Source organism: Nilaparvata lugens, chromosome X (assembly GCF_014356525.2).
Source record: "Nilaparvata lugens isolate BPH chromosome X, ASM1435652v1, whole genome shotgun sequence".
Classification (NCBI taxonomy): Eukaryota; Metazoa; Arthropoda; class Insecta; order Hemiptera; family Delphacidae; genus Nilaparvata; species Nilaparvata lugens.
The window spans coordinates 13,389,884-13,410,522 of NC_052518.1; the positions used below are offsets into that span (position 1 = coordinate 13,389,884).

Genomic DNA, 20,639 nt, shown 5'->3' on the forward strand with positions numbered 1-20,639 from the left:
TTCCTATCTTATCTAAATGCAGTTGTTTTTAGTCCCTAGGGTGTAAAGCGACTACTTTACTCCCTGAATAAAAAATGTAGCACTTCAGTACTCTGTCTTGAAAGCTAGACTTTGAGTTGAAGGGAATGATTTACTTTTTATTTGAAGACTGATTCAATGTGGAGTGTTTTATCACTGAGAGAAACAGGGAAGCATCATATAGCAAACGAGGTATGTAGAAGATAACTATCTCCCTGAAGGAAAAAGGACTTTAGTCCCGTGATGCACACAACATTTTTCCTTCACCTACATCAATAACTCAAACAATTATAATATCATGTGACTTAACTTCATCTGAATAAGAGTCAAGAAGAATAACTAAGCTGGAAAAATAAAAAGTTATTAGATCATCAAAACCTATAGGTGAGTTCATCTTCCATTATTATCCCTCCATTATTATGCTCCAGTCTTGGTCTCATATTTATTTATCCATCCATTTGTACAAAATAACTTATCATTAAAATGATATTGGAAGAGGAAAAACAGGTGAACCCTTTAATATTTTCCTCCCAAATTTAGATCATTATCAGTTCGAAATAAGGTGTTACTCTTACTTTTGAAGTCACTCTTTACTTTTCTCACTCCACATCACAATTTTCAGTCCAAAAATATCTGCACTTGAAAATTAGAATTTATAACGACTGATTGAACAATGAAAATGGATATTTGACAGTTAAAAAATTAATATGAAAATTTTTACAATATTACAACCAAAAAACCATATTAGAAATTGAATCAACTGTTGTATAATAGAAACAAATACACTTAAATTAACCACTGCTGATATGGACGTCATTCTCAGCAAAATATTAATACATAAATCAGAATCAAAGTGAAAAAAGAGTGTCCTTTTTGTGAACAATTTCAATACATTATTATTATTATTTAACACTTCTATGTAGTTTTTAATTGAAAAATTATATTGGGGAACGTTCCGGTATTAATGTTATTGAGAGAAGATGGTAGAAGATTGCATTCAAATTTCAAATTTAGTATTTGTCATTTCAAGGTCTCCAATTTGGGTATGGGAATGAATGGATTACAAGAAAAATTCGCCGATAAACTCAATCAAACCAGAAATGTTGATGATAATCAGTATTTTCCTGTTTTGGATGCACTCAAATAACCTGTGGAATTAAAACATAACAGCCTATTAAACCACAAGAACATTTCAAAAAGCAACTCATGAAAAAATGAAACATCGGTTTCAAAACGTGCGAAACTAAATATCTATAGTCTCTATTTGTAGTAGTTTCGTTCAAAAAGAAAACATTTTTTAACTTTATTCACTTGGAACATTGTTGCTGTTGTAACAATTATTCTATTCCAGGATAAAAATGATTATTACAACTCCTGGTGGGTTGAGGATTATATTTTATAATTGAATGTTTGTTGTAAACATTATTAAAAAATTGAATTCTCTTTACGTTATTAAATCACATTATTTTATGCGATATGTTTATTGCTGAAAGTTATGTATGATGTAGTATTGTATTCAGAAGAATTAATTTTAAATAAATCAATAACATCAATAATTACTTCCATGGATCAATCAAATTTACCAGAACGTTGAATGTCTAGCGCATTAAATGAGAAAAATCTCATTTATGAATAAAAGCTGCCACAAAGTATACCGTTACCTATTAAATAAGAATAAAAAAGTTGATAATCCGCATCATATCATCGTTTAACAACTTCCTCGATTTTCTTACGCATCAAATCATAGATTGAAGTGTCTTTCACCCATCTAACGTTACAAGTTTCAACGGCAAGTCATTCAAGTAGAGTTGCATTATTAGGATGAAGCAGGCCATACATGATATATCTGGGATAAAATTAAATAACAGCATAAAAGAAGGCTTGTTATGAGAAATTATTGACTTCTGTCACAGTGTTTGGTGAGATATTTATTCATAATGAAGACAACATCATTCAAAATGTCATCTCCAGTGTCATAATAGGCGTTGAAACATATTTGTGTAATTCTCCAAATAAAATTGGTGATCGTTGACTACATATACAGAGTGTTCTGAAAACAGGTGTCCATAAGTCAGGACATGATTCCTGACAAACTATATATATATATATAATTATGATGACTTAAGCTCTGGGCGATGGGAGAGAAGGTGAAGGACGATGAATGAATCTACATTTTATTTTTCTCTGCACTATCAAGAACTGAAATGCTGGAACATTAAAAATACAGTAGGAAGACAAAAAAGGAGGTAGACATACTACTTTCTCTCAGTTGATTTTTCCCCATATTGAGCTAATATTTGAAAACACAGTTAACAATATAGTCAATTCCATTCATTATTCTGAGCTCAGAACTGTAGTTTTGTGGTTTTTGCTGCTGAAAAAGTGACAGGTGAAGTCACGAAATTGCAGACAAGTGTCAAAAAATAAGTGAAACTGGCCAAATATTCAAGTGTTTGATTATGGAATTCCACAATAGCAATTGAGAATCTACAATAATTTGAACATTCATTTATTTAATACTCACAAATAAATACAATAGAGGAGACCAACACACTGGAAGCTCAATGCTGTTTCTATCTCTCAAGTTTTAAAAACAGTTGAACTTTTAGTCAAATAAAATAGAACGATTTTCAGTTTAGAAAACAGCATATCAGAATTTTTATAGCAGTCATGAAATCTTAGTCAAGAGGAAACAGTTCATTGTAGTATCATCAAATGGCTCTAGGTATAAGAAAATGACACAAATTATTGATTGAAAAAGAAATAGTCTAGGTGATGCAATAGTAGATATTAAATATTTAAAATCAAGACGTTTACCACATTCAAGATGTTTTGTCTATTCTTTCTATCAGTTACCGTACCATAAGGAAATTCATTTCTATATTCATCAATATTTCAATTTAATTTTTCTTTCAATTTTTAGTTTCTCAATTTTCATCCATCAATAACAACATGAATAACACCAATTATTGAACACACATTGAATTAATAAAAAAAAGGAATAATTAATTAAGTAGCTGAAAATAATTTGAGAATGACATCTTCGACAAGTTTTCGTTTTATAAGTTATTGTGTTATTGATCAAGAGGTTTTTCTAAACCAAATCTGCATGTTTCAAGTGAAACATGAGTGAAGACTAAAAGAGGTTGACAGGTGAACTAGAACTAGTTTTCTGGTGTTTTTAGTTTCTAAAAACTGTTTTTTTTTGTTTTGATCAAACATCATTCGAAGTTTAATTTACTTGGTTCTGCAACCAAGTCTGCATGTTTCAAGTGGAACACAATTGGAAACTACGAGAGATCCGGTTCTGCAACCCATTCTACCCAATTTTTCAAAATACAATCCATATATTCAACCAAATCCTTCTTTTCCAAGGATTCCAGCAATCACAATAAGCTCAAAAAGCAGTAAAAAATTTAATCACTTTGTATTATTTTATACTGCACAGAATAACTTGCATTTTATTATTCCACAAGATTGTGATCTATTCAATCGTGATATAGTCTCAGGCGTTTTTGAGACATGATACTAGAGAGAGATAAGTTTCTGAAACCCATTTTACACATTTATTGTAAATTAAAACCCAAATTACATGGTGACTATTTTTGTGTTCCCTACATTCAATTTCAACATTTCGATCATTGGACGAACAAATGGGATACAAACCTATAGTATGGATAACACAATAATTTGCGTTCCATTCTTCTTCCTCAAAGTGAAAGGAAAACATGAGGAACCTGAATGCTAGTCCATGATACTAAGCTTTTGAGATAACTTATTTTATAAATTAAAATCAGGTTGATGCAAAGAAGTTTACCTGAATATATTTAATTTTAAGAAATTCTCAGGATGAATACTAATATTGGAACTCATTTTCCAAATTGGTCAAGGCACAAGAATTGTGAGAGAGATAGGAATGGAATTGCTGACTTTGCTAAGTTGTGCGTCACTCTTATCAAGCACGTGTTCTGATCCCTTGACTGTCATAATCACTAATGCTTGCGGGCTTAGTCTTACAGTACGATATAAATACCGAGACAAGAGCCTTAGAGATCATTCGATTGCTTGGGTCCAGCTCTCACTGCTTGACTCAACATGAAGGGAATAACTCTGATTTTCTGCGTTATCGGTGAGTAAATAGTCTCTATTTTGTCAATATTTATATCATTCATCAACATTCAAGCAGAATAGTAGACAAAAAATACCATATCACAATCATGTGGGTCGAATTACTACAAGCACTTGGAGGTTACCTACAGTAATAATAATAATTTTTAGAGAAGAACAATGAAATCAATTTGCATTGAATCAATAGAACTTGCACTTGATTAATCATGCACTTATATAATTTATATATCTTCACATCCATATCTATTAACACGCATAATATCCTAAATAAAATATTCAATAAACAGTTGCAACATAGGTACGTTTGAGAAATTTTCAAATAATTCAATTATTATGGACAGATGATTTACACAGAGTGGTGAGAAGTTTGAAAACGGCTTAACATTTCATATACAAGGATAACTTGTGAAAGTGTGAGGCATTTTCAAATGTGAATACCTTTTGAAACTGTTTGAGATATCGCTGTGCGGTTTTCGTCATTGATTTATTCTTGATTTTTTGTTGTTTTAGAATAATCTGTTACATAAAACCCTTCCCATTTAAAAATCCTCATTTGAATAAAATCCGCCATTCAAAATTTAAAGTCATAAAGTCAATTGAATGTAGCATTTAATGTTTGAGTAAGACCCCCAATCAGTTATTGGCCTTAAATGAATAAGTTCTTATTAATTCACCAGGATTCATTAATTACTTCTTCTTGTTTTGCTCTAATTCAAGTTACTTATCCATCAATTTAAATTTTTATTGTAATGATTTTTAATACTGTATTAGTTGAATGTTTTGTGTGCTTTTATTGTAAATAAATATTGATTTTGGGCCTAGTGACTGTTTCATCTACACAATTCGTTAATTTTTTCATGATAAATCAAAATTCAAATCAGCCCTATCGTCAGATTATCCTTATAGCCTATATGAAATAATAAGTCGTTCTCAAACTTCTCACCTATACTGTATGAATTAATAGCCTACAAATACAATACAATAGCAACATACCTATACATTGAAATAACATATTATAAGATTACAGTGATTTTTAAAATTTCTTATGTTCATATTAAATAAATGGAAAACTAGAATTCAATTGGATCACTTGTATAATGAATGTAATAGTTTTGAAAGATCAAATTAAATTGACTTATTCATGGAATTAGCTCAGGCCTCAGGCCCAATCCAATATAAACATGTCATATTTTTAAGTATTGTGCACTGATTAATTAAATTCTGTATTTGACAATTTGACAGATATTTGAGAATTATTATTAAGAGATTATAATAAGCTTTTTATATTATTCAGGCTATGTGGGACACTTTAAATAGGCTTGTTTTAATAATTTAAATGAGAAATTAAAATATACATATGACCACCCTCTGTGAATTCAGTTTTGGTGAATCAGTTCGGTAGTTCAAATCACACAACATATCTATCTTTCCTGTACTAAATCCAAAATTATGTAGATCTATATTAAATATGAAGGCCTATATAAAACTTGAAAAAGCTAGTGGGGAGAAAAATGAAGAGAGTGTGTCAAAAAGTGCTTAATATCCACTATTGGAATAATCTTAGAGATTTGTATTTACTTGAAATAACACTTTGTATTTTGTAATGAGAATACAACTTGAGACATTAGCGAATTCAATAATTAAAAGGTTATATTATATTTTTCAGCAGTTGCCGGAGTATCTGCCAGCGGAAACGGACGTGAGTATCATAGCTGATCTTGATAAGCGTAGAATATCGTGGAAACACTTCAAAATAGTAGTGTAATATAAAAGCATCATATTCCATCCAAAGAATGTTGATATTTTTATTTGATTATCTTCTTATAAGAACTAATGGTAGCAGCTATTGGTATTATTTTAAATTGGATGAAGTTAACCTCTATCTTGTAACTGGATTTGTTTTACTTGATCGAATTAATTATTCAATTTGGATGTGAAGTGTAAACACTATCGATTGATGATTGTAAGTTGCAAGGTATTGTATTGATTGTATTGCAGCATGGAACAGTAACCAGCAGTACCGCTACCATGTGCAAGGCAGATCACTGTCAGCCATGCACCAGTCAGGATCAAACCAGTACGTGGGCATGCACCTGAGAGCAGAATTGGAAGTTGAGGCGAAGAATGAGAACCAGGCTGTGTTCAAGATCTCCAAGGCCGAGTACGCCGATGTGCACCAGAACCTGAGTGGAGGCTGGCAACAAGAGTTAAGCAGCAATGAGCTGCAGTACAAGCAGTTGCCCCTGTCACAAGCAAACCAAGTCTTTCAAGTCAACTACAAGCAGGGAGCAGTGCGCAGTCTGCAGGTCAACAGGAACACACCCACCTGGGAACTGAACATGATCAAGGGATTTGTCAGCCTGTTCCAGGTCGATGTGACTGGCCAGAATGCCATCAAGTCTAGGCGCAACATTGTGCCCAATGGCCAGCAGGTGAGTGGCTCGTTCAAGGTTATGGAGGACTCTGTCACCGGCAAGTGTGAGACCCACTACGATGTTGATGAGCTGCCAATGAGAGTTGTGCAACAGCACCCAGAGATTGCACCACTTGCAGTTAAGCAGCAGGGCCAGGGCCAGGGCCAGAGCCACAGCCGTCTCATTCAGGTGGTCAAGTCAAGGAACTTTAGCAACTGTGATAACCCAGTCACCTACCACTTTGGATTCACTCAGGAAAGCAACTTTGAGCCAGCCAGCAACCAGATGGGCAACCTTGTCAGCCGTGCCACAACGAGCCGTATCCTTCTTGCTGGAGAACCAGACAGTTACACCATCCACTCATCAGTCACTCAGAATGAGATTGCCATCAGTCCATTCGGCTACAACCAGCAGAAGGGAGTAGTTGGCACACTCATGAATGCCACCCTTGTCTCCGTGTCACATGCCTCTTCTGGCTCTCCTCAGTCAGTCCAGAACCCACAGAAAATCAACGATCTGGTTTATGAGTTCAACCCAGCATCAAACAGTGAGAGCAACCAAAGATCTAGCCACTACACCAGGCAGCAGGCTGATAATGAAGATGACAGCAGCTCAAGCTCATCTAGCAGTGACTCTTCTTCATCATCCTCCTCCTCTTCATCTAGCTCATCATCATCATCGAGCAGCTCAGAGGAGAACAACAAGAGTAGTAAGAAGAACAACATCAACAAGAACTGGAACAACAAGAACCAGAATAAGAACAACAACAATAACAGGAACAACCATAATAACAATGACAACAACCAGGATAACTCCAATGAAAACAATAATGATGATGCTTACTGGAGGAGCCAGCAGAAGACCAAGTCCAGGTCACGCAGGAGTATTCTGAGGAACTACAACAACGAGAATGATGATGACCACAACCAAAACAGAAACCAGAACAGAAACAACAACAACAACAACAATGACTCCTCTGAAGAGAGCAATGAAAACCAGAACAACAATAACAAGCACAACAACAAGAACTGGAACAACAATGACAACAACAAGAACTGGAACAACAATGACAACAACAAGAACTGGAACAACAATGACAACAACAAGAACTGGAACAACAACAACAACAAGAACAGGAACAACAATGACAATGATGACTCATCATCAAGCTCAAGCAGTTCCAGTTCTAGCTCCTCCTCCTCGTCCTCATCTTCATCCTCTTCGTCCTCATCCTCTGATCTTGACAGCAGCGAAGAGAACTGGCAGCAGAAGCCTGGCATGAATGATGCACCAAGAACACCTTTCTTGCCCCACTTTGTTGGAGTAAGAGGCAACTCAATTCAGGCTGACAAGCAGGTCGACATTGTCAATGAAGTCCAAAAGGTAGCCATGAGGATTGGCGCCCAGGTCCAGAGACCCAGTGCCATTCCAGGACAGAACACACTCACCTCCTTCACCATCCTCACCAGGATGATCCAGACCATGTCAGCCAAGCAGATCCAGGAAGTCAAACAGAGACTTTTCATTGACAGGAACAATGCCAATGGCAAGAGCTCTGCTGATGCCAAGAAACTCCAGAGTTGGTAAGTCCCACATCCGCACAATCTGAAATATGATAAACAAAACATTTCTTATTTAGAAATTCTCATAATGCCTCCCACACTCTATCAGGTGAATTACTAATGATTATACATTGATTCAATGATCTTGATTGAAATGTGAAAAGTTCATTATATTCTAAAGATCAACATATAAAGCATACTCTATAAGAGGAATTACTAATGATCATACACAGTATGAATAATCTTGATCAATTTAGGGATAATTTATCATATTCCAATGACTAAAATAATAATACTGCTAATTAAATAAGAGCAATGAGTTGATGTGTTATTCTTTCAACAGGGAAGCATTCAAGCATGCTACAGCTAATGCTGGAACTGGACCAGCATTGGAAGCCATCAAGAACTGGGTTGAGAAGGGTGATGTGAGGAATGAGAAGGCAGCTGAACTTGTTGCTGTTCTGCCAAGAACCGCCAGACTGCCAACTGACCAGTACATCAAGACTTTCTTCCAATTTGCCACCTCATCAAATGTGCAGAACCAGAAGTACCTCAACTCCACCATCATCCTTGGATTCTCTGAAATCCTGAGGAAAGCTCAAGTTGACTCAGACACCAAACACATGCGCTTTGGAGTTCACAGCTTTGGTCACTTGACATCCAAGCATGATCAATCCCTGCATCAGGAATACATGCCCTACTTGGAAGAGAAACTCAAGAGTGCCTTTGAAAAGGGTGATAGCCAGAAAATCATTGTCTACATCCAAGCTCTTGGAAACACTGCACACCCAAGACTATTGAAGACCTTTGAGCCCTACCTGGAAGGAAAGAAATCAGCATCACGCTTCCAGCGCCTCTTGATGGTTGCCAGCCTCTACCAGATGACCCGTGTCCACCCAACCACTGCCCGTGCTGTGCTCTACAGAATCTACAAGAACCCAGGAGAAGCCGCCGAACTCAGAGTGGCTGCCCTACACCTTTTGGCCAATGCTAACCCATCTGCAGCCATGCTACAGAGGATGGCCCAGCAGACCCACTGGGAGCCAAGCAAGGAAGTCATCTCTGCTACTCAATCCTTCATCAAGAGTGCTGCTGGTATGGATCAGAATCCCAACTCCATTAAATTGGCAAGGAATGCTCAGGCAGCTGTTGACATGCTCAACCCTAATGAGTATGGAAGCTCCCTGTCCAAGAATTTCCTCAGCTCATTTGTTGTTGACCACATTGACAAGAGCTACGAAAGCCAATTAAGCTCCATTGGCAGTGTTGACAGTATTATTCCAAGCAGTGTGTTTGTCAACTTTATGGCCAATGATGGAGGATACAAGCACCAAGTGTTCCATGTAAGGAAAAAATCATATTATTTCTCACACAGTTCTCAGAACATGAACACATTCAGAACGTTCAGCATACATATACAGCATAAATATATTCAGCATATTCATATACATCAGCATGATATTGATAGAAAAAGACTCAAACAACTATTTGTGTTACCAAATTGTGTATAATTTCAATCTTTTCATGCAAGCACATATGACTGGATTCACTCAAATTGACAACTCTGCATTGACAACATTGCTAAATTAAATATATAACCAATTGTACTGGTTAGCATGGAAACATTGAAATTTGACAAAACATGACATTTTGTTGTAGTCTCAACTTCTTTTATTGAAAGTAGAGCTTTTAGTTGTAACTTCTATCATAAACTATTTCTTCTTACAGCAATTTGAAATGCTGAATCTTGGAAGTAATTGGACCTTCGAAACAATCATTCAAAGCATAACCATAACTAACTTATTTCAACTGTATTCTATAAGTCTCTCTTGTTTCTTCTTGCAGCACTCTGCTATGTTCTCCAGTGTCAATGACCTTTTGGAGCTTGTGAACACCCAATTCAAGAACAACAACAACAACAACAACAACAACAACAACCGCAAAAACAACAAGTCTGGATCTTATGACAATGAAGACAACCATAACAACAGGAACTCAAACAACGAATGGACAGCTGAGAATGTTCTCAAGGCCCTCAACATCCAGAAGAACCAGGCTGAACAGCTGGAAGGAAACTTCTTCCTCACCATGCTGGGAGGAAAGCGTGCTTTCGCCATCAACAACCACACCATTGAGAAGATCCCATCCAGTAAGTACAATGTCAAACTCATATCTTTAAACTAAAGAATATTGAGTTTCTGAAAAGAGATAATCCACATTACAGCAATTTTCAATCAGTGATCAATTGATATTTTTGTATTGGGAACAAGAATTCAGGAAAATAACTTTTTGACTCATAATGAGAGGAAATATAAAGGTTTATACAATATAAGCACACAACTCCCTAATATTTATAACTTTGAACTAATTCATTGTTTTCTTTCAACGTTACAGTTTTCAAGGAAACAGCACAGAAACTGAAGCACACCTCATTCAACCTGACTCAGTTCTACAGCAAGAACACAATGAAAGTAGCCTTCCCCACCCCAATGGGTCTACCTTTTGTCTATGCCACCAGTGTACCCACCATGGTGTATGTAGGTGGAGAGACCAAGGTCAACTCTCATCCAGACTTGGCCAATGGCAACAACAACTTTGTCAACATTCCTCAATACATCAACATCTCAGCTGACATTGAAGCAGTCTACTCAATGCAGGCCAACAGCAAATTTGGTGTGGTTGCTCCATTCAACCACCATGAGTACTATGCCAGTGTTGAGAAGAACATGCAATTCTATATGGCTGTTCAGACAGAGGCAAACATTGACTTGGAAAACAACGAGGTCGAATTCACAGTGCAGCCACTCAACAAGGAAGACAAGCAGAATGTGTTCCAGTACAGCACAGTGCTCTACACCACCAAGTCAAACATCCTCAACTTCAACCCAGCTCTGCAGGAGGATGGCACTGAGAGAGTGCATGTTGGCAAAGCTGAACAGATTGAGATGAAATTTGGCAAGGAAAGCACTGGATTCGCATTTGAGGCCAGCTACTGGAGTGAGAATGGCTATGGAGACTTTGCCACACTCTACAATGAAGTTAGCAAGTTTGATTTCCAGTCTGCAATGACATCTCCCTGGGCTCAAGGCTCCCTCAACTCCAACAACATTACTGTTGCCTTCAATCCAAGGCAGAGCACCTCTCAGGTTGCCAAGTTTACTTTCTCCTATGCTGAAAACTCTGATGACAACAATAACTCCCACAGTGGACATGACAGCAACAGCAGCAACAACAACAATAACAACAGGGCAGACTACTCTGATGCTCAGCCATCTTCCACAGCTGCCAACAGTCGTTCCAGACAGAATGAATTCCTGCGCAAGGCTGCTGCTGGCATCTCAGGTGCTGATGCTGTGGTTGTTGATGTGTCTGCTAGATTCCAAGGCAGCCATGGTCAATCCAATGCCCAGTATGTAGCCACTGTAGCAATGGCCAACAGTGATGCTTCTTCAAACGCTCGTATGCTGTTCTTTGCATCAATGAACCCAGCTAACTCTGACTCCAAGGCCCAGGTGTGTGCTGCAGTTGCCAGTAACTTCCCCAATGTGCCACTCATGAACTTCCTTGATGCCCTTAAGGCAAACCCAACTTCCCACATCAGTGCTGACATTGCCTTTGGAGCACAATGCAATGCTGGAGGACACATCCATGCTGATGTAAGTAGCACTTATCAAACATTGATGCACATTCTCACACCAATTGATGTTCATTTTTCAATTGAATTAATATGTGAATTAATTTATTCCAGGCCAGGTTGTCACAGACCCAGGAATTCCAGGAGTATGCAAAGAGCCGTCCAATGGCCAAGAAATGCTTCCAGTTGATGGAGAAGGGCCAGGCTCTTGAATATGCTTGCCAGAATGCCACCAAGGTCGCCAACATGCTCAACAACTACGATGTCTCAGTCAAGTATGATAGAGTACCAAATGCCCTCAAGAACATCACCTACAGCATCTACTCAGCTCTGGCTCAAGCTGCCTACCCATACCACAATAAGAACATGTTCAGTCAGAACAGCAATCCTGCTGGCAGGATTGAAGCCAATGTCAGGTTCAACAACAACCTCCATTACTTCAATGCTTCAATCAACACTCCATTCTTCTCTGGCAATGTCAAGAATGTTGAAGTGGACCCTGCTCTCAGACCTCTGGTGATCTTCCATCCATCCCTCAACTCATTTGAGCTCATGTCCTACAATGAGAACTACGATTACCGTGAGTTTACACTAATAAACAACATTTTTGATGTCCATCAGATTCAATTCATGATTTTCTAACAGTTCCTGAAGATGAACTGCTGTCAGGAAGTAATTTTTTTAATAGTTCAATTTCAATTATTTTGAAAATTCCTGCCATTATTATAAATTACCAATTTTTCAACAATTTTGATGTTCCTGATAATATATATCCATTTGCTATACCAACAATTAGCAGTGAGATATAACTACATTTGTTTCTCTTATTTGCAGCAACATGTTCTGTCAGCAAGAACTCCATCAGCACATTCGACAACAAGACCTACTCAGCTGACCTTGAAGGCTGGCATGTGATGTTTGCCTCCACTCCAAAGAACTACAACGACAACTCTGGAAGATACAGTGCCAGCAACAGCCAGTCCAACAGCTTCTACAAGTACAAGAAGGTTGTTGTCTTGGCCAAGAACGCCGGATCTGAGCGCAAGGCTGTCAAGATGCTGTTGGGAGAGAATGTCATTGACATCAACCCCTCTGGCTCCGAGTCAAGTGACAACAGCCCCAACGCCAATGTCCAGGTCAATGGAAACAAGGTGCAGATTACCAACAACAGGATGACCAGTTTCGATGACTTTGATGGTGAGACCCTCGTTGAGATCTCTGTCACAGACAATGGAGAGGTGCAGGTTCAGTCTTCATCCCATGGCATTGCTGTCTACCACGATGGTGCCAACTTCATCATTGATGTAAGTATCTATTTCACACTGGTTGCAACTTGCAACATCACTCATTGCAATAATGCTAGGCTAATGCTAGTCATTGATGATAATATTAATGATGATTGATGCTTTGCAGGCTGATAGCTACCACAGAGGTGAGGTACGTGGTCTCTGCGGTACCTACTCTGGTGACAAGTACACTGACTTCACCACACCCAATAAGTGCATTATTAGGGAGGCTAGACTGTTTGCAGCCACCTATGCTCTGCCAGGTAGCAGCAACAGCAACGTTGAACAACTCAAGAGGCAGGCTGACCAGATGCCTTGCTTGAGGCGCCGTCACATCTTTGCTGATGTCATCACTTCCAACGACTATGACAGAAGCAGCAGCAGCAGCAGCAGCAGCAGCAACAGGAACAACAACAAGAACAACAGGAACAACAATAACAGTTCAGAATTGCGCACCAACCCAACCAAACTGGTGCAGGACATCAAGAACAATGGTGACCATGTCTGCTTCAGTATTCACCCAGTCCCCAAGTGCCAGAGTGGCTTCTCCCCAGCTGAATCATCTGAGAAGGAGGTTCAGTACCTGTGCATCAGCAAGGGCAAGAACGCCGAATATTGGGTTGGTCAGATCAGCAATGGTGGATTCGTCAACCTTGGACAGAAGCAGCCTAATGCCACATTCAAGAAGAGCGTCCCAAAGAGTTGTGTTAGAGACAACTAATCATACATCTGTAAATTTAAACATCATGTGATTTATGCTCAAGTTGAACAATAAATTTTGCATTCGAATAACTATTTCTTGTCTGTTATTATTGTACCATATTATTGACCCTCAGATTTCTGAACTATATCCGTATCAGTTTCATAAAAGTAATCACATGTCATCAGATAGGTATTTGAATTTGCATTGTTGAATATAAGCTATTTCATTGACAGAGTTTTCTTATTGTGAAGATTTCAAGCTTCAATAGGATAACAACTATATTAAGCTGGTTAATAATAATAATCATTGAATGAATACTACAATCATCCAAATTGCAATTTCTAATATTGTAGTTGCACTTGTAAATATTGTCCATCCAGCAAGAATAAGCAACCATAATAAGCTGGTTGATAATATAATCATTGAATGAATTACAATCTTCCAAATTGCACTTTCTAATTGTAGTCGCACTTGTAAATATTGTCCATCCAGCAAGAATAAAACAATCATTTTCTTTCTATACATTGTGCAATGAATCTTCATTCCAAGATTTCATAGAGTTGGCTGTAAAGGAACAGTCGAAATATAAAATACAGTAGGAAATGAAGGGATATAAAATATAAAGCATGGGGGTTTTCAAAAATAAGAGGCATTGATCTGTATAATTTGAAAGCTTCTTAAAACTTTTCGTGTTTGGAAAAATCGATGCAATGAACAGTTAACTGAATATTCCATTGACTATGGACTATTTCTATTGACCAATTATTGTAATCCTTAATAAGCATATTTAACACTAGTAGGTAACCCGTGCTTCGCAAGGGTCTATTTTAAAACTGCAAAATGAAAACTTGACATAATAAAAAATTCGAAATTTGAAAATAGGCCTATAACCATCCTCGGTTAATGAAGAATCTTTATGCAAAATTCCAAATCAATCAGTCCAGTAGTTCAGACGTGATGATGTGTCAAACATAATTTTCCTACATCACGTACCTGTATGAGCCAGCTCTTTCCATTACTATACCTAGTAAAGATGATGGATAGATGGATGATTTATCAGTATCTTTGAATGAGAATAACTTTTGAACGGTTTGAAAAATCGGTGCGGTTTTGATGCGACAGAAAATCAGTTATTTTTATTCGAATAGGATCCCCAATCATACCTATCATCTAGTGTCCCTTTTAAAAGAAATGTTCAGCTGCTTCTGTACAACAACTGGAAGCATGACAAATTGAAAACTTGACGTAATGAAATCTTGAAGAGCTAAAAATAGGCATAAATAACCATCCTCGGTTAATTAAGAATCTATATGCAAAATTTCAAATTAATCAGTTGAGTATATTTCAGACATGATGATGCGTCAAGCATAATTCCCTAGCCAGGGAAACGTGTATAAGCCAGTTCTTTCCTTTATTATAGTATAGAGAACTGAAGAATACATAATACTTGAAAGCCTCACAGAATCATATTGATTTTTCCAATACATCAATAAATTTTAGTTCGATTAGGATCCTCCTCAATTTGAAGCAGGCAGCCTTTTGTTTTCCCAATTCAAAACAAAATACCTAAAATACTCGTTTCACTGGGAATTCGTGTCTGATAGTACATTATAACTGAAGAATATAAATTATTAGGTACTTATCTTATTGTGATCTATTCATGTTTTTCTTATGAAATTCAATGATAGGTCTACAGCATGAAGACTATGTCCAATTCATTTGTACTGGTGGCAAAATTTTACATTAAAAATAATTATTTGATAAAATCCAAGTTCAATTGTAATGAAAACAAATCCCTTCAAAAAATAATTGATAATAATACGTTTCGAGGGAAAAAATTAAGAACAAAAATATTGGGAAGCATCGGGATTCAAATCGAGGAACCATCGCTCCGTAAGCTAGCGCTTTACCGTTGCGCTACAAGGCGTTCAAAAATGATAGTCTTGTAACAGCATTATAAGAAACCTCCTCATAAAAAAACACACTTTGGGCTGCAGCAATGTAGCCTAATGGAACTTCATGTACGGTAGCATAGATGTATTTGAACATTAATTCTGAAAAATCTAGAAGGAAAATTGTAATTTGGGCTTGCAGGTGCATGAGATTGGTATTTTTAGAATCTATGTTCAAAATTTGGAGATCTAAATCATTCCTGTTTTTCCGGTATGCAATCCACAAGTTGACATGTTTTGATGCGTACAAACGAACAAACACAACCCTACTCTCTCTTATTATCTAGATATCACGATTATAAGTTTTGTGATGGAAAAATAAACACAGCGAATGTTTTTTATTCATTGAGAAGTTATTACACACAATCTTCACCAGCTGAGACATTGCATTATCAGTGGACATGCCCTCTTGAAACCAAACTTATTCTCTGTTAAGGAATTATGTTCCCTGAGATGATTTATACGCTGCTTCATTAATTTTCCAAATATTTTAGATACATTGCTGGTCAAACTGATAGGCCGATAATTTTCAGGTGGCTTTTCTATCAACAGATTTAAATGAAGTTATTATTTTCGCTACTTTCAAGTGGAAAGGAAAATTATCATCTCTAAACATTCAATGAATAATTCTATATAATAGGGTAGGGAGTAGGGTTGTGTTTGTTCGTTTGTTCGCATCAAAACATGTCAACTAATGGATTGCATACTGGAAAAACAAGAATGATTAAGATCTCCAAATTTTGCACATAGATTCCAAAAATATCAATCTCGTGAACCTCGAAGCCCAAATTTCAATTTTCCTACTAGATTTTTCAGAATTTCAATTCAATTCTTTATTGCCAGAATTTAACAATGCAACAAATCAAGGTTAATAAATCAACACTTATTACAAGAAAATAAAATAAAATTAATGTTCAAATTTCATTCATGCCACCATACATGAAGTTCCATACATTGTTGTAGACCTGAAAAGTGTTTTTTTTATAAGGATGTTATAATGTTGTTACAAGACATTCATTTTCGAACGGAGCCATGTAGTGTAATGGTAGAGCACTCAGTTTTGGAGTAAGAGTTTCTCGGATCGAATCCCGATTCTTCCAAATTTTTTTGTTTTCAATTTTTTCCCTCGAAACGTATTATAAATTATTTTTTAAAGGAATTCGTTTCCATTACAATTAAATTTGGATTTAATCAAATAATATTATTTTTAATGTAAAATTTTGCCACCAGTAAAAATGAAATGGACATAGGTTTCATGCTGTATCATTGAAATTCATAAGAAAAACATGATACAATACAATTAGTACAGTAATAATTTATATTCTTCAGTTATAATGTACTATCAGACACAAATTCGGAGTGAAACAAATATTGTAGGTAGCCTATTTCGTTTGGAATTGGGAACAAATGGCTGCCTGATTCAAATTGAGGAGGATATCTAATCGATACTAAAACTTATTGATGTAGGTATTGAAAAAAATCAATATGATACTGTGAGGTTCTCAAGTATTATGTCTTTTTCAGTTATCTATACCATAGAGAAACAATACCTAGTGTAAGTAGATATCCCATGGTATAGGGCGTTTATGTCGCAACTTTTACTGTTATCTCAAGCCGATTACTGCTGATTATTGTTGAATTCTAGTTTTGTTGGGGTGAGAGTGTATGAACGGCACAATATGAGAGACTACCAGTGTTACACAGCTTTACGGGAAAGAATTACATGAACTATGGGCTTGAGATAACAGTAAAAGTTGCGACATAAACGTCCTATACCATGGGATATCTACTTATGCTATTGTTTCTCTATGTCTATACTATAATAAAGTAAAAAACTGACTTATACACGTGAGGAATGGGAAAATTATGTTTGATGCATCATCACGTCTGAACTACTCAACTGATTAATTTGAAATTTTGCATTTAGATTCTTAATTTAACTGAGGATGGTTATAGGCCTATTTTCATCACGTCAAGTTTTCAATTTGTCATGCTTCCAGTTGTTGTATAGAAACAGTTGAACATTTCTTTTATAAGGGAGATTAGATGATAAGTATGATTGGGGATCCTATTCGAAAAAAATAACTGATTTTCTGTTGCATCGAAATTTTTGTCAGCCATCTTGGAACTGCCATTTTGAATTCAACTTCATTTTTTTAAATTGGAAGGTCATATGATACATGATTTCGATACAGATTTTAAAGAGAAAATGAATGGTGAAACCCGCAACGATTTCTCAAATCGTTCAAAAGTTATTCTCATTCAAATATACTGATGAAACATTCATCTATTCATCATCTATACTTTCCTATTATATTAAGCAAGCAATTTTTGTTCATATTTACTTATATGGTTATTTATATATTTGGTAATTTATTTATGTCCAGCGGATCTCGAAAATTGCTCTAACGGTTTTCACGAAATTTAGAACATAGTAGGTTTATGATATAAACATTCAATTGCACTAGGTCTCATCCCTGGAAAAACTCGCTGAAGGACATGAAAAGGATAATAATTATTCATCCTTGGAAAAACACATGATAATTTCGTGGTCTGTTGATAACGGAAGATGTGAGTGCCTGTGTGGGAGAGGGACAGAATTATGCTCAGCTGTTGAACTTTTGCAATCAATCAGCGGATGTCATGAGAAGTACCTATTATCTGGCAATTACAGATAAACCGACTTGATCAACCTTATCTGATTTTTTGACATAACCAACGATATTATTTTATTCAAGATCCATTATTTTTTGTATTCAAATTAGAGTACCTTTATAAAAAATGTCAAAGCTAATCATTATTTTACAGTTTCAAGTGATTAGTGAGTGTTATTTTGTTATTTAATTTGGTTTATGAAAAATCCAAATTCAAACTTTTTTGTTTTCAAATCCACTTTTTGGACTACCATATTAATAGCATATACATAAAAATTCGGGAAAGAAACAGTTTTGGGCTGTGCCTGTTATTCCTTTCTCAATCAATTGGAAGAATATTGTGTTCTGTGTATCAATGAATAAATTAATATAAACTATGCTTTTATGTTTCTATAATTTTGTACTCTGGAGAGAAGCTCGGTGCCCCGATATTAATTGACAAATCAAATTATAATTTTTTAATAAAATGATTCAACAGTTTCAGTTTACACCAGAACAAATAATCATACATGGATCGAACATAGATTGGACATGATTGAGGTTACTAATATGTTTGATCTGTTCATCAAAATAGATTCCAACAGCTTTCACAAAAAATCAGAAATTATTGTTTCAAATCAAGATCAAAATATATAACTTATAGATTAAGAATACTTATCTATCATTTACAGGTTTCAAAACAGGCCTATGACTTTCAACATTGAACAAGAAATTCAACAAAAATGAAAAGAAAAAATGAAATCCACATTTTACATATGTTCAATAACATCAATAAGCTTTACAAAAACATTTAGATCACAAATAACACCTCTTAAATTTCAATTATTTAGGAAAATTTCAACAGAAGACAACACTCCTAACATAAGCAAGCCATTAAAAAATTTGAGAGACCAGAACAAGAAGCTTTTCTGGTGAAGCTGAGACACGTCATTGATTGCCAATTACCAAAGAACACAAGTCTACAAACATTATATTTATTGTTTTCAATAAAACTTTATTTTCAAAGTTATTTTAAATTTAATTAACCTTTATGTTGTTTAGAATTATCTGTTTATTCAGAAATAGAACTTTGTTACAGTGATAGAGTGGGATGTTCAACACTAGTATATATGATAAATTCCCTGTGAAAAGTTTAGTCCATATATCAATTACACCGATATTTGCTATCAAGTGTTATTAATATTTTGAATATCGAATTTAAAATTCGATTTTAATCGAGAAAAAATTTAATATTACAAATACCCCACTCTTGACATAACAAATTTTACTATTTGAGAAAAAAAATTACATTACATTGTAATATTTGAAATTTAAGGTTTTTTTTTAGATTTGAGAACAGGAACAATTTTTTCTACAAACACATTACATGTCATCTATAATTGAAAATTATTATAAAAATTCATCAATATCATTTGTTATATATTTCCAAACAATATTTCAAAATGTAGAATATTAAAATTATTTTTGATTTAGCTTTATAATTCAAGGAAATTATCTCAACAGAAAATTTAATATATTTAAAGAATAGTTATTGAAATTTTACATAAGTTTAATAGATAGAAAATTTAAATGTTATTGCATAAAAATTTAGTATGTTGAACAGAATTTTTTAAATGAATTGTTACATTTAATTTTCACATAAAATTGCAATAAATAAAAAATGTCCATTTCTTTCACTGTTGATTTTTTATCGATGTGAATTTTGAAAACAGTCTGTTAAGGCACTCAGTATGAATTTCAGTTGAATGTGACTCCAGTGTTGGGCTGATCTGGATACACGTAGTGTTGGGCTGATCTAGATACACGAGACATCTGTTAGTATGGTCTCATGCTTGTAGTCGTCTGATGCAGACCAAGCTCGATACATGTGACATCTGTTAGCATTGTCTCATGCTTGTAGTTGATGGGTGCATGCCAAGCCCACTCAAAGTCACGTAAATTTTGTATCATACTGTAATATTACATTTTTTCTCGATTAAAATCGAATCTTCAATTCAAGATCTATCAAACTTGATAGTAAATATCAGAGTATTCAATATGCGGACAACTTTTTAACTGAGAATTTATCGTAAATAATTGTGTTGCACATTCCATGGTATCACCGAAACTGAGTTAACAGAATTAACAGATGAATAGATCATTATAAATATAGAGGATATATATAAATTTAAAATAACAGTTTCGAAATAAAGTTTTATTGAGAACAAATGTAAAATGTAAATTCTAAACTTGTAATTTATAATTTTTTGGAATTTAATATCGGTGAAGTGTTCATGACGTCGACACTG

General features: G+C 35.4%; 1 protein-coding gene across 4 annotated transcripts in view; it reads left to right on the forward strand.

Annotated features, from left to right (window-relative positions):
- Positions 1-4,005: 4,005 nt before the first annotated feature.
- The window catches only part of LOC111061289 (vitellogenin-1-like), a 54,697-nt gene continuing 38,063 nt past the window's right edge, over positions 4,006-20,639 (forward strand). Inside the window, exons 1-9 of one of the 4 annotated variants that reach the window (XM_039442452.1) lie at positions 4,006-4,147; positions 5,813-5,845; positions 6,145-8,143; positions 8,466-9,465; positions 9,968-10,271; positions 10,517-11,778; positions 11,871-12,336; positions 12,591-13,060; positions 13,170-13,837. In XM_039442452.1, coding sequence (XP_039298386.1) covers positions 4,114-4,147; positions 5,813-5,845; positions 6,145-8,143; positions 8,466-9,465; positions 9,968-10,271; positions 10,517-11,778; positions 11,871-12,336; positions 12,591-13,060; positions 13,170-13,763 — 6,162 coding nt within the window. In that variant the 5' untranslated portion in view covers positions 4,006-4,113 and the 3' untranslated portion in view covers positions 13,764-13,837. Of the gene's footprint in view, positions 4,148-5,812; positions 5,846-6,144; positions 8,144-8,465; positions 9,466-9,967; positions 10,272-10,516; positions 11,779-11,870; positions 12,337-12,590; positions 13,061-13,169; positions 13,838-20,639 lie in introns of those variants that run through there. The other 3 variants (XM_039442453.1, XM_039442454.1, XM_039442455.1) reach the window with 3 other exon arrangements.